General features: G+C 42.6%; 1 protein-coding gene across 2 annotated transcripts in view; it reads left to right on the top strand.

Moving 5' to 3' along the window:
* Positions 1-13,254, top strand: part of Bms1 (BMS1 ribosome biogenesis factor) — a 35,957-nt gene extending 22,703 nt beyond the window's left edge. For both annotated transcript variants that reach the window (XM_050148415.1, XM_050148416.1), the window contains exons 13-23: positions 408-489; positions 2,380-2,453; positions 2,942-3,118; positions 6,193-6,381; positions 6,458-6,638; positions 6,808-6,866; positions 7,864-7,986; positions 8,863-9,010; positions 9,326-9,501; positions 12,116-12,277; positions 12,746-13,254. In XM_050148415.1, the coding sequence (XP_050004372.1) occupies positions 408-489; positions 2,380-2,453; positions 2,942-3,118; positions 6,193-6,381; positions 6,458-6,638; positions 6,808-6,866; positions 7,864-7,986; positions 8,863-9,010; positions 9,326-9,501; positions 12,116-12,277; positions 12,746-12,976 (1,602 nt within the window). In that variant the 3' untranslated portion in view covers positions 12,977-13,254. The remainder of the gene's footprint in view (positions 1-407; positions 490-2,379; positions 2,454-2,941; positions 3,119-6,192; positions 6,382-6,457; positions 6,639-6,807; positions 6,867-7,863; positions 7,987-8,862; positions 9,011-9,325; positions 9,502-12,115; positions 12,278-12,745) is intronic.
* Positions 13,255-13,854: the final 600 nt, after the last annotated feature.

Below are 13,854 nucleotides of genomic sequence, written 5' to 3'. Positions count from 1 at the left end.
TATGTGTTTCCTTTCTTTTTTTTGGTTTTTTGAGACAGGGTTTCTCTGTGGCTTTGGAGCCTGTCCTGGCACTACCTCTGTAGACCAGGCTGGTCTCGAACTCACAGAGATCCTCCTGCCTCTGCCTCCCGAGTGCTGGGATTAAAGGCGTGCGCCACCATCGCCCGGCTCTTATTAATTTTTGAGACAGTCTCTGTGTATTTTAAGCTAAGAGTTCACTGTGTGGTTTAGACTGAGCTTGAATATTCTGGCTCAGCAACCCTGGTGCTGGGATTCTAGGTATGTACTAGGATTACAGGGCCAATTTAAAGTGTCCTGAGTAATATTTAGAGGCAGCTGTTGTCTGCTCTTCATTTCTCAAAAATAGTTTTGTGTAAGTCAACTAAGTGCTGGTTTTTCTGTGTAAGGTTATGAACAGTATCAGAGATTGCTTTGTGACGGGGAAGTGGGAAGATGAGAAAGATGCCGCCAAGATCTTAGCAGCGGATGGTAAGTAAGGGCTGCATATTTCCTTTGTATGTTCGAGCGTGCACACACCTCTGAAGCAGCGACAGCCACCGTAGGTATCGTTTCTCAGGTGGTGTTCCTTCCTCAGGCACTGCCAGCCCATTTGTTTGTTTGCCTTTAGTCCTGATCTCTCATTTCCCTGAGCTCACTAAGTATGTTAGGCTGGCTGCCCAGCAAGACCCAGGGATCCGCCTCTCTAACTGGGTTTGCGAGACATTTGGTTTTGTTTACATGAATTCTGGGGAGAGAACTTAGGTCTTTGAACTTGCAAGTACAAGGGCTTTACCAGCAGCTCTTCTTACCCTCATGTTTTCTTTAATGCTATCGTCAGGTTGAAGTTTAGTCTGTCGTGAGTGCTGTGGGGAACTGACATAAGACCCCCACATTTGCTCTATGGGGACTTTAAAGGAAAGTGAGAAACCTACAGGTTTCGTTATAAATAAATATTATATGTATGTGGGTGGGGGTTGTCTTCAACGTGTTTGTCTTAGTGAATGTAATAGTCATGGAAAATTTGAAGTAAAAGGTACATATCAATAGCAGAAAGTTTTAGAAAGGACATAAAATACTAAAAGTCTGCTGCACATAAAAGATCCGTTAACATTTTGAGATCTTTCCTCCTACTCATAATGGAAAAGGCCTGGAATGCATCTCAGTAATAGAGTTCTCATCTAACATACAGAGGCCTTGAGTTCATTCCCGGTATCCCACAACACACACACACACACACACAGAGTGCGCATGATTTTCAGATAACTCTTGGATCACCTTTTGTAGTCCACAGTTACCATTTTTATTCTGAAGGTCATTTTGTTCGAGTGTCCATAAGCAGGGTGCCTTAGCATCTGTTTTATTGCTTTCATTCAGCATTGAGTATTATATATAAACTTTGGGCTGGGGTTTAGATTTTATTTAGAAATTTTTGTAAATGTATTCTTAGTTTTCCTTGTATAAATATTTTGCCTGCGTGTATGTGCACCATGTGTATGCCGGGTGCCCTTGAAGGCCAGAAGAGGGTGTCAGGTGTGCTGGACCCAGTGTTACAGAAAGCTGTTGTGAAAGAAAGCAGTGGCTGCTGATGTTCCTTTTGTGCCCCCTGGTTACATCATAAAGCTCCTACATGGCTAGCATGTGTGTGGAAACAGAAGACAGCCTGCAGGAGCTGGGGGTCCTGGGGACTGGTCTCAGGTCTTCAGGCTTGGCAGTGGGCCCTTCTGCTTACTGGGCTGTGTCACTAGCCCTGTTATATTTTACTGATTTTTTTTAAGTGTGTAAATTTCCAACACAGTTCTAGTTAAATACTTAAATCTTGTTTTTATTATAAGAGCTTTCTATCTGTTGTGTGAATATGTCTTAATAACAGTAAATGTCACCCTCCCAAAGGCATTCTTAACTTGTGTATTTTAAAGAGGAAAGCCTGTAACCAAACCCAGAGCTCTACAGTGAGCAAATAGATGAATTAATGAGCTCTTCCTATGAGCTCCACATTGTTTTGAGCTCTAGTTTTGTTCCAGGTTCTGTACTTACGTAGTCTTAGCTTTCCCCAGGCACGGTGCCCTCTGTTGTGTTGTCTTCTCTGAGACACTTCACATGGGCTGCTATCAGGCTGTCTCTTCACTTATTCTTTGAAATGTTTTGGAGCTGACCTTCATGGCTGCACTTAGGTCTTTTATACAGTGTCCCGTTACTTTGATGTGAGAGATAGTCCTTCGCTAAGTGAGGTTTAAGTCTCGGATCTGTTTACTTTTCCTAAGCATGTAAGGCCATGGAAGTTTAGGACTCATGTAGAGATGAGGTTTGCAGTGCAGAGCACAGCGTCGGCCAGGCTGGGCGGTGCTAGTGTCAGACAGCCATGGAAATGTTCTTTTTCAGAGGAGCTCTATGGGGACTTCGAAGACCTAGAAACAGGGGACGTGCACAAGGGAAAACCAGGTCCGGATACTCAGGTATGACTTTGATGTAGCTCTGCCAGCTTGATCCGGTCAGTGTGTCTTATGAGGTCTGCTTTGGGCAATGTAGATCTTGACTTCCCTGTCATGGATAGATAGCTTCCTAGAGAGTGGCAGATGATCAGACAGTTCATTTGTACAGCGTATGGATGCTGTCACTGTCCAGCCCTCCTCCTTGCTGTAGTCATCTGTCAAGTTCATGCTTTTTATTTGCCTTTCTTTTGCCAACATTCAATGATGAAATTTAAAAGCACAATTAAAAAAAAAGTTCCTTGTTCTTCCAGATAGTAGTTTGAACAGTGTCTTGGAGCATCTAACTGGGATCTCTCATGCAGTTTGCCATACCCAGATCAGCGCCAAAGTCTGTTTAGTCATGATAGTCAGATCAAAGAATTTGTAAGCTCAAACACTATAAAAATCTGCTTTGTTTGTTTAAAGAAAGTTCTCCCTAAGCTTCTCAATACTTTTTAATCTGGAAATTTAAGAGTGAAGATACAGAAGAAGACATTAAGGAAGAAAATGACCCAGATGAGGAGGAAAGTGCCAAGAAAAAGCACCTGAATAAGAAGAGGAAGTTGAAGGAGCTGTTTGATGCGGAGTACGATGGGGGAGAAAGCACATATTTCGATGATCTTAAGGGTGAAATGCAGAGACAAGCCCAGGTAAGAAAGCGGGCAGTCCTTGACCGCCTGCCAAGGCAGCGCCACCTACTGGCCTGCTCCTCATTTTCCTTTGACTTTGAGCCCAGGTTGGAATTGTGTGGTGGGATTCTTCAGACCTTGATTGCCTTCTCTTCTCATCAGCACCACCTTGTACCAAGCCCCACCACATACTTGGCAAGCAGTGATGACTGAGACATGGTCCCTGCTTCCAAGGAACTCATGCCGTTGAGGCAGGATAGGATGATAGAAAAGTTAAGGGAACGTGAGAAGAGAGGTACTTATTCTGGGATCTAGTTTATATTTTGTATGAGAGTCAAGAAACACCAACACAGTTGAAAAATCAGAACCTGCCGAGCCCTGCTGGAGCACTGCTGGTAGACCCCAAGCCTCCCATTTCCACCTACCACAGGGCTGAGGTTGTAGGCATGCATAGCCATGCTTACTTTTTATGTGTGTTCTGGGGGTCCAAACTAGGTCCTCATGCCTGCGCATAGCAAGCACTCTTACTGAGCCATTTCCCCAGCCCACTAAAGAAGGCACTTTAAGATGAGTAAGTAAACCAGCTTATATATATTTCACTTAAATAAACTTTAGTTTTTAAGCTTGATACCTTGTAAATTACATACTTTAAAAAATATGTAGCTTACAAAGATGCAGAAAGTTACCTCTCATTATAAGGACAGCTAAGGAAGAGTCACTCTCAAGAAGTCCACACCCTGACTTGTAGCTGCACACTGCCTGTCTCTCTTATTACCTGGCAAGCTGTAACAGCCTCTCTCCAATTGCCCTGAAGTTCCTAAGGGTCTGGTTTACCTGAGTGGAGGTCCCTGAAGGCTGCTGGTAGTGGTGCTGACTGCATCTCTTGGCACTAACATATTGATGTACGATACAAGCCTAGGTTCAAATTCTGATCACTTAATGCTTTGAACAAGTAGCTGAATGGTTTGTTTGACTTATGTGCATAAAGTTCTTTCTGGGGGAGTTTTGACACATCTTGGTTGTTCAGATGGGTATTCCATGTCAAGGTGGATGCAGATGGGAGAGGAGTGCATGCAGAAGGAGAAGTGGGGGCACTCCTGCTTACAGCCGTGGTGGGCGGTGATTTCACCAGAAGCAGACACAAAGGACACAAAGCTCTGCACAGTTGATGGAGTGTTTGAGTCACACTTTGTTGGTGGAAGCACTGAGAATTCCTTTGAACTTGAAAATGTGGTTGGCAAGCTTTGCTCGTCTAGACCTTCATCTAGTCAGAGAAAGTGTCTCTGCCGCTCACTTCAGCACTTCCTAAGATTGGAAGGGTAGAGACTCCCGTGTGAAGAAGTGTCTCCTGGTAGTCATAAATGAGTGGTTTCCAGTCTGTATTGACTTTTTACAGGAGTGACTAAACAATACAGAGATAATCTTTGTAGTCTCTAGTTCAAGCCATTTGCAATTTAAATTTTTTTGTTTTTCAAGTTTACTAAGAATATAGCGTTCTGCCTGCATGTGTGCCTGCAGGCCAGATGAGGGCACCAGATCTCATTACAGATGGTTGTGAGCCACCATGTGATTTCTGGGAACTGGACTCGGGACCTCTGGAAGAGCAGCCAGTGTTCTTACCCACTGAGCCATCTCTCTAGTCCCAGAATTTAAAACCTTGTGGGCAGTTATACAGAACTTCATGTTTTCCTGAGTGATGTGGGGCTTAGGGAAGGTTTTAGGCAGAAAAAGATAGTCATGATCTCTCCCTTTTGAAGGGATGCAGGGATTAAGGTAGTTCAGTTTGGGTGGAGATGGCAGTGTAGGTGAGGTCTGGATGTAATTTTTTCCAAAGGATGGATCGGTAGGTTTTCTGGTGGACTATATGTAGGAGTAGAGAGTGAGTGGAAGCTCACCTGGAAATTCCTGAAAAGGTCAGTTTTCCCGTTTGGGTAGGAAGCCTCTAGGTAGTGTAGCTTTGATAACCGGTTAGGTTAGTGATGATGCTCACACAAACACTGTTAAGTTCAGTCAGGGCCTTGACACGCAGGACTCAAGCTCCTTCAAGCCATAAGGTAGCTTGGGAAATTAGCACAGAGAGGGAGAACAGTTGAGTGGAGAGATAGGGCATAGGCTGAAGAGTGGCCAAGAGACAGAGATTTCAAAGAGCAGGTGTGCCAGAAGCCAACAGTATATACAGAATATACTTCAGTTCTCATTGCTAGGGGCGGAACAACCACAGGATAAGGCGTGGCAGAGGTCTGTGGTGACTGGCAAATGCTGTCAAACAATGGCAGGTGAAGGCAGCTACAAGACAAGCAGCTGCTGGTCTGGAGACGGCTCAGAGGAAACATGGAATTTTGTTCAAGTGAAGCGGAGAAATGGAGCAATAGTTGGTGAAGAAAGAAGACTCAAAGGATTTTGAAAAAATGAGAAAAAGTAATAGAAGGAAGATCTTTTGGGAACCAAAAGTTTGCCCTTGAATAGAGATGTGATTTAATAATCTGTAGACTGTTGCCTCCTGTGCTGCTGGGTCACAGACACCTGCCAATACAAGTGCAGTGTGTAACCTTAATAATCCATGCACTCACAAGACTGAGGCTAGCCTGGATTACACAGATCTTGTTTCCAAAAAAAAAAAAAATTATTTTGCCAAGTTGTTACTTGTCCTTAACCCACAGTGCAGAGTCATAATAAAAGCCTGTGTGGGTACAAACACCAGAACACAGCTGCCTGGAAGCAGAAACAGCTAGAATGAGGATATGGGAGAATGGATTGGCTGTCCTAAGACTGATGATGAGCAAAGTTTATAAAATGATTGCCAGAGAGCCGGGAGAGTTAGAGTATAGCCTAGCACCATTTGCTGAGCACCAGTCAGAGATCCTTTTGGAGTTAGTGGCTGTGACTTGGAGCAACAGAAAATACAGTTGGAAAATATCTTAAAGTTGTAAATATCTTAGAGTTGAAGAGGATATGGCTTTTTATTACAATAAAAACCTAAATTGTTGTGCCCATGATTCCCTTGTATTTTTAAAAATTTAATCTTAATGTTGACTAAGAATACTGGTGGTGTGGGTTCATTGTGCTTCTGTTCTGGTCCCTTTTCTCATCTATAGCTTAACCATGCTGAATTTGAAGACCAAGAAGATGAAACCAGAGTTCAATATGAGGGTTTTCGACCTGGAATGTATGTTCGAATTGAGATTGAAAACATCCCCTGTGAATTCGTGCAGAACTTCGACCCACACTACCCAATTATTCTGGGTGGTTTGGGCAATAGTGAGGGCACTGTGGGATATGTGCAGGTAGGTGCTTTTTGCTGCAGGCTTGGAGACAGGTTATTTGGATGTACACTGTTTTATTGAATGTTTATGTCTCTAGATGCGCCTCAAGAAACATCGCTGGTATAAGAAAATCCTCAAGTCTCGAGATCCAATTATTTTTTCTGTAGGATGGAGGAGGTTTCAGACAATCCCACTGTACTACATTGAAGACCACAATGGCAGACAGAGGCTTCTAAAATACACCCCACAGCACATGCATTGCGGAGCAACTTTCTGGGGTAAATTTGTGATTATAATAATATAAGATCAGTTTTTGCCATTTAGGGTTATATCGCTGTATGTTCTCTGCTTGTCACAAAAGCCCAACTTCAAAGATTTGTTTATTTGAGAAAGGAGGTTGGAGTAAAATGTGTGGTCTATTATATTTTCTTTTCTGTTTTCTTTAAGGTCCTATCACCCCACAAGGAACTGGATTTTTGGCAATACAGTCTGTCAGTGGTGCAATGGTAAGTATCAGAGATGCATTCTTTATCAGTCAGTCAAATGAACTAGAGACTGAACTGAATTCATGAAACTAAGTTGAACATCAACCACTTTTGATATGTTTCTCCTTGCCCTGCGTCTTCCTCAGCCTTTGTCCTCCCTCCCTCTTTCTCCTTCCTTTCTTATTTCTCTCCCTTCATCCTTCCCTCCCTCCCTCTCTTACACCCTCCCTCCCCGCTTTTCTTTCTAAGAAGGTCTTGATATGTAGCCCAGACTGGCCTAGAACTCACAAACCTCAGCCATCTGAATGTCGGAATTCCTGGTGTGAATCGCCCTGCCTGGCTTTCCTAAGTAGAGTGTGGGTGTCATGAGAGAGGGAGAATCATAATGGCACTGATGTCACTGTATATCTTAGTGCCTTGTTTGGGCTTACTTAAACAGTCTGTGATCGTGTCCACTGGATACTAATTATTATAGCATGTTTTGTGAATCCATTGTAACCCTTTAGGCGTGGTGCTGTCCCTTAGTAGTGATGTGGACAAACTGTGTTCACAGTTGTCTTTGGGCAGAAAACAAGCTTCATTTATTGGCTCTACATAACATATGAGAAAAAAGAGTAATAAATAGGCAGTCTACCTAGGGGTCCAAAACCTCATTTTTAAATGTTGCAACTGAATTTGCCTTTTCCTTTTCTGAGTTGATTGTTGTTGTGAAACTGTTCCTATGAAATCACTCTCAGGAGCATATTCAAGTTAGCAGCAGTGACTTAGCATCCTTAAAATCCTGGTTTACAGCCAGGGAAGTGGAGGCAGCATTCTAGGACATCCTGTGCCACAGAGTTGGTGAGCCCAGGCACATTAGACTGTTTCTACAGCAAACAAAACTATAAGTACCTAGGAAGAAAACAAATGAAATTCTGTCTTTGTAGCTGTTTATGTGAATGAAAATTTGGTATTATTACATCAGATAATTGTAATTTTTCTTTTTATATTATTTTCAAATTTTTGTTGTTCTTTTTAGCCTGACTTTCGGATTGCTGCAACTGGAGTTATCCTTGACCTGGATAAATCCATAAAAATTGTGAAGAAATTAAAGCTAACTGGTTTTCCTTTTAAAATATTCAAGAATACTTCATTTATTAAGGTCTGTATATCCATATATTCCTCAAGTTATATATTGTTAAAGAAAGAGTAGAATGTTCTTTTATTACCTAGAATATTTAGAGCTAGCAGTATTTCCAATGTGGTTTTTGTTCTCAGGTTTTGAGATAATTTTATGTTTGTAATGGGCTATCTTTGGGCTAGAAACTGAAGTCTAGCTACAAGTTCATCTGTGGGTTTTACACATCATCCACAAGCATGAAGGGCGTTAGACAGCGTCTAGATGTGCATTTGTTTTGACTGGGACTCATGAAGTGGGTGATTTTCCTAGAGTTTTTAGGAAAGTATTTGAAATCTTGACTTTTGATATATATATTATTTTTATTGATTTGTACTGCACTTAAAGTCAGAAATACTTAGTAACAATAGCTGCGAGACTATCTCAGAACCAACACAGACTCATCCATTGGGTTTTATTACTTTAAAGCTGCGTTAGTGAGGGGAAAGAAAATATTACATTTGTCTGATTGTTGAGTAGAAAGTACAAAGCAGTTTGCAGCAAATGGCAAGATTTCAGCAGACTGTGCACTTAGCTTCACAGGGTCAGAGAGGGCAGGTGGGAAGTTTCATTCGGAATAAGATCGTAAGGGCAGGCGGTGAGCTCAGTGCTTGTACAGAGGGAGGTACAGTGGTCGAGTGCCCGTGAAGCCTGCACAGAAGAGGATGCTGAGGCTGTCTAGGCCACTTCACACCATAAATACCTCTTTGCTCTTGTAGAGTTTATTTCCGTGAAAATAAAGTTGAGTAGCATACCTTTTGATGTTAGTAATTTCATGTTTAGTGAATTGATTTTTGTTTTTTAACCAGTGATGTAAATGGTAATATATATATGTGAATGTTTTTATTTTGTTTCATTTAGGGAATGTTTAACTCTGCCTTGGAAGTAGCCAAATTTGAAGGTGCGGTCATTCGAACTGTCAGTGGAATAAGGGGACAAATCAAGAAAGCGCTCCGGGCTCCAGAAGGGGCATTCAGGGCCAGCTTTGAGGACAAGTTGTTAATGAGTGGTAAGACTCCTTCGTGGTGTGCTGAGGACACTGCGCTGATTGTTACTGGTTTGTTACTGACTCTCGCTGGTATTGATTAGAAGGAGTTTTGATCTCCAGGCCTGTCAGCTCCAGCCCTGTCCAGTTGGAGTATCCACGCTGTGTTTGTACTTGCTGGGCTCACACCCACAGCCTTGTGGTAGTTAGCAGGAGCTTAATTGGCTAAGTTCTTTTTCCAATACTGTTTAATCAGGTGGAGATGTTGGGGCGACTTGGGGTGTGCACATGTATGTGTATCACTTGAGATGGATACAGACCTTTGGAAACTTCTTCTAGATATTGTTTTCATGCGGACTTGGTATCCTGTCTCCATCCCGGCCTTCTATAACCCTGTAACATCTTTGCTGAAACCCGTGGGTGAGAAAGACACCTGGTCAGGGATGCGGACAACATATCAGCTGCGGCTTGCCCATGGCATCAAACTGAAGCCAAACAAGGACTCACTCTATAAGGTAAGGAAGGGGCTGCGTGTCTGTGTTCTAGCAGCATCACTCAGGGGCTTTATTCGTACTATTTTAGTTCTTATGGCACCAGAGATCAAACCAAATACCAACCCTGTAATGTCCTATTTAATGACTTGTATTTTCAATTATAAAGTCAGGTGCTGAATCTGATTTGAACAATTATATATTTGTTTGCTGTTTTGGGGGAAGAACACAGAAAAATGGTGCCAGTGGTTTTCTCAGAATTGGAAATGAAATTAAAATATTTTGTAAAATTGTAATGTTCTATTTGAGAATTACCAATGACATTGTGAGATGCGTGTGGATTTGGTAAGGTGCTTACTTACCATGGGGGAAGCAGATGAACATTTTACCATTTCATCCCCTTGCTCAAATACTTTACAAAAATCCCAAACATGAAACACTTGTATGAACCATGGTTCTTGTGTGTACAGATCTCTTCTGCTCTGGGCATTGTCACACTGGTCCTGCATTTCTGTCATTTTGTATTTTCTCACCCCTGTCTCTCTGTTCTCATCACTCATTTTGTTTCCTTAGGAGAAATGCTTGCTCAGGTGTTTTGCCCATTGTTTTAGACAGGTTGTTTTGGAGGAGCTTCTGGGGGCTGGGGGCGGGCCTTCACCCATTGACAATATTATCATCGTTAGACTGACCTGGTTCCTGGCCCTGCTTATTTGTTTTGTGTGATTTGCTTGTGAGAGCCCTTTTAAAGCCCTGTCCTAACCCCTTTCTTCAGGTAGGCAGCTCACAAATATTCTTTTCCTGTTTAGCGTTTGCTTTTACATTTTGTAGATTGTTCTGTGGTGCAGTGCAGAAGCTTTTTACTTTGATGTCATTTCCCTTTGGGGTTTTGTTTCTTCTGGTGTGACACCCAGAAAAAATATAGGCAATTTTCTCCTGGAAAACATTTAGGGTTTGGGTTTAACATTGAGTCATTTTGAGTTGATTTAGCTGTAGGATTAAAAACTTACTTTTATACTTTCAATGAGATGCAGTCAAAACTGTTTCTTGACGAGGTTATCTTGTGTCCTTGCTTGCCTTTGCATAGTTGACCACATGGATCTGGAGTCATTTCTGGGCTCTCCCTTCCATACTAATAGTCTGTTTCTATGTTCATTACAAGTTTCTAAAGACTTTAATTTATTCTTTGGCAATGCATGTGCATTTATATTACATAAGTTATATAATACAATTATATATGTGAGTATATGCTGTAGTTAGAATTTCCTTTGGTCTGCTCCCAGCTCCCACTAAAGACATGAAGACTTATTATTAGTAATGAAAGCTCAGCCTTAGTTTAGGCTTGTCCCACTAGCTATTTTAAATTAATTTTCCTGTTTCTAGTCATCAGCATTTTGCCGCAGTGATTTTTACCGTTCACTCTGTGTGTCCTCCTTTCCTGTTTTCTCCGTGTCTGACTGGATGGACCCTGGTGTCTCGTTTTCTTTCTTCCCTGAGCCTAAATTCCTCCTGCCCAGAAGTCCCACCATACCTTCCCTCTCACTGTAGTCCATTCAGCTTTTTATTACACCAATCAGGTGCCTTAGGCAGGCAAGATAAGACAGCAACACATCTTTACATAGTTAAATATTCTGCAACATAAATGTAACACATCTTTGCATAGTTAAATATTCCACAGCAATATGCATATATGTATATGTGTATGTCTTGATCATATCCACCCACAGATACCCCCATCTCTTCCTCCTTGCCCCCCCCCCACCTTCATGTCCTCTTCTTTATTTTTAAAGAACAGCCTACTGAATCCATGTGGGTCTAGGCAATCGGCTATCCTCTGCTGTTGACTATACCCCCAAAACAACTACTTTCTCTTTCTAGTAGCCACCAAATGTCAGTAGTTCCTCAGCTACAGGTGGAGCCTCATCCTGTCCTGATTACCCCTTTTTGGAGAAGGCTTATCCAAGTTCTTTAAATCTGAAAGTTTGAGTTCTGTAACCAGGGTTCTGAAAGACACTGTGGGTGATATTTTAGAGAAATAGAAGCCCAGCAGAGATGTTCCCTGCACACTACCTCTCACCTGTGGCGTGGCTCCTGCAGAACTCTGTTTACAGTAATCTCTGGAGTGGTTAAATATCCAGGTCAGACTATTTCATTTGAGCATAGAATTCAGTGTCTAGATTGTGCCTTGTGTGCTGTCTACCGTCCTTCTATCAGAATTAAGTTCAACTTTGACTGCTGAGGAAGAGAAGTTGACAGTCACAATGAGAATCTAGACTCTCCTTGTTATGCTAGAGAACCACCCCAGATTCCCAAAGAGAAAACCCAAGTTCTCTGCTGAGATACTTTGAATCTCTTATGTTCTGTTGAAGACCCATAGCTCTGCTCTGTTCAAGTAGGCCTGTTGGCTTTTCAGGAGACTTGTGGCTGTGATGTGTGTACTCTTTGTTTTGCCTAGCTGTGTAGATGCCTGTTGAAACTGTCTACATTGGGTGGGTGATTGAATCCTGATTTCTGGTAGTCAGCAGATGGTAATGTGGCTAGTTTGTAGAAAAGGCAGTCCATGCAAAGATCTTAGATACAGTTTTAAGTACGTATAAGTTATACTTTAAATATAGTCTCAGTTTTATTTTTTCCTTTTCAGCCAATCCTGAGACAAAAGAAACATTTTAATTCACTGCACATTCCAAAAGCCTTGCAGAAGGCTCTGCCATTTAAGAACAAGCCCAAGATCCAAGCAAAGGCAGGCAAAGTGCCAAGGGACAAGCAGAGACCGGCTGTCATACGTGAACCTCACGAGAGGAAGGTACTGTCAGAGAGGGACTTATTGCTCATTGTGCTTAGATGTGAAAGCAGTGCTTTGGGCAGCACGTTTGTCATTTCCACTGTGTTCTGAGTCTTCACTGGGGAAGCATAAGGGCCAGACTGGTGCAAGGCTCCTGAACTGGAAATTGGGGGAAAACCCAGAGGCTGTTTGACATCCTTGGTTAGTCATAGTCCACTTATATTTGAATAGGGACACCTGTCTGGTGAACCACTCATCAGCTAGCTGCATATGATTCCATACAGTGGTAAATGTGGATTGTTTTATCATATTGGTTGTATCAAATGCATGCAAACCTACATCCCCGTGCAAGCCATGATGAATTTTCACTCAGTTTCCATTTGGGATTGAATCTCATTTGATACCAGCAGTCGGTGTGGTGAGGTCCTGATCATGTAGGTGACAGGCAGGCTTCGGTTGGCTTGTGCTCACCATCTTTTGTCTTGTTAGGTCCTGGCTCTGCTAGGTGCTCTGAGCACAGTACACAACCATAAAATGAAAAACGCCAAAGAACAGAGAAGCTTACACAACAAGGAGCACGTGAAGATGAAGCAGAAGGAGGAAGAGGAAAAGCTGAGGCGGCTGAAGGACCTGAGGAAGAAGTTCTTCTCGATCCAGGGTCAGAAGGAGAAACGGAGTCAGAAGTCCAGTCTGAAAGGAGCTAGAGCTAAGGAGAGCTGAAGTGTCTCCAGAATGGAGGGGCCGTCCTCTAGAGTGGCAGCCATGGTGACTTCAGTGCTTAGGACACATCAGGGTGTGACCCCGGGAGACTGGGAGGTGTCCTCCTGACTCTGCCTTGAGCAGGAACTGTGGAACCTGCCGGTGGGTGTGTGCTTGTTCCCAGTGTCCGGTGAGACGGCACCACGGCAGGGGAACCGAGGGCTCGTGAATTAGCTCACTGCTTCTCCCTGTCTCGGTTTATTTTGTGATATAAAAGTATTAAACTATTTTCCCATTAACTCTGGCCAAGTGATTTATTTGAAGGCAGTATATGACAGTTTGCTATAAATGACTGAGAAATAACTGCTTACTCTGCTGTCTGCATGAGGGTCCTGGGGAAAAAATAGTAATTTAAGCTTTTGGATTCTGTGTGAAAAGTGCATTGTTCTAAGCAATTTTTTCTTAGTTTTTTTTTTTTTAAACTCTTTTATTACTGTTCCTAGTGGATAGTAATAAAAATTTCATGTTTTATTTCATTGGTTAGTATAATAGCTAGGTAAAGTAAAGTACTTTTGGTTTTGGTGTTTTTGAGCTAGGGTCTCTCTGTGTAGCTCTGGCTATCCTGGAACTTACTTTGTAAACCAAGCTGGCCTTGAATTCACAGAGATCCACTGCCTGCATCTGCATCCTGAGACCTGGAATTAAAGCTACGCTCCATCATGCTTTTAACTCAAGAACAATGGCAATGGGTTTTTGAGCCTACTGCACGTACTGGCTTTGTGGGAGCCTAGGCAGTTTGGATGCTCACCTTACTAGACCTGGATGGAGGTGGGTGGTCCTTGGACTTCCCACAGGGCAGGGAACCCTGATCACTCTTTGGGCTGACGAGGGAGGGGGAC

Source organism: Alexandromys fortis, unplaced genomic scaffold (genome assembly GCF_014885135.2).
Source record: "Alexandromys fortis isolate MF-2015 unplaced genomic scaffold, M_Fortis_MF-2015_v1.1 scaffold_59, whole genome shotgun sequence".
Lineage (NCBI taxonomy): Eukaryota > Metazoa > Chordata > Mammalia > Rodentia > Cricetidae > Alexandromys > Alexandromys fortis.
This window is presented reverse-complemented; position numbering and strand designations above follow the sequence as displayed.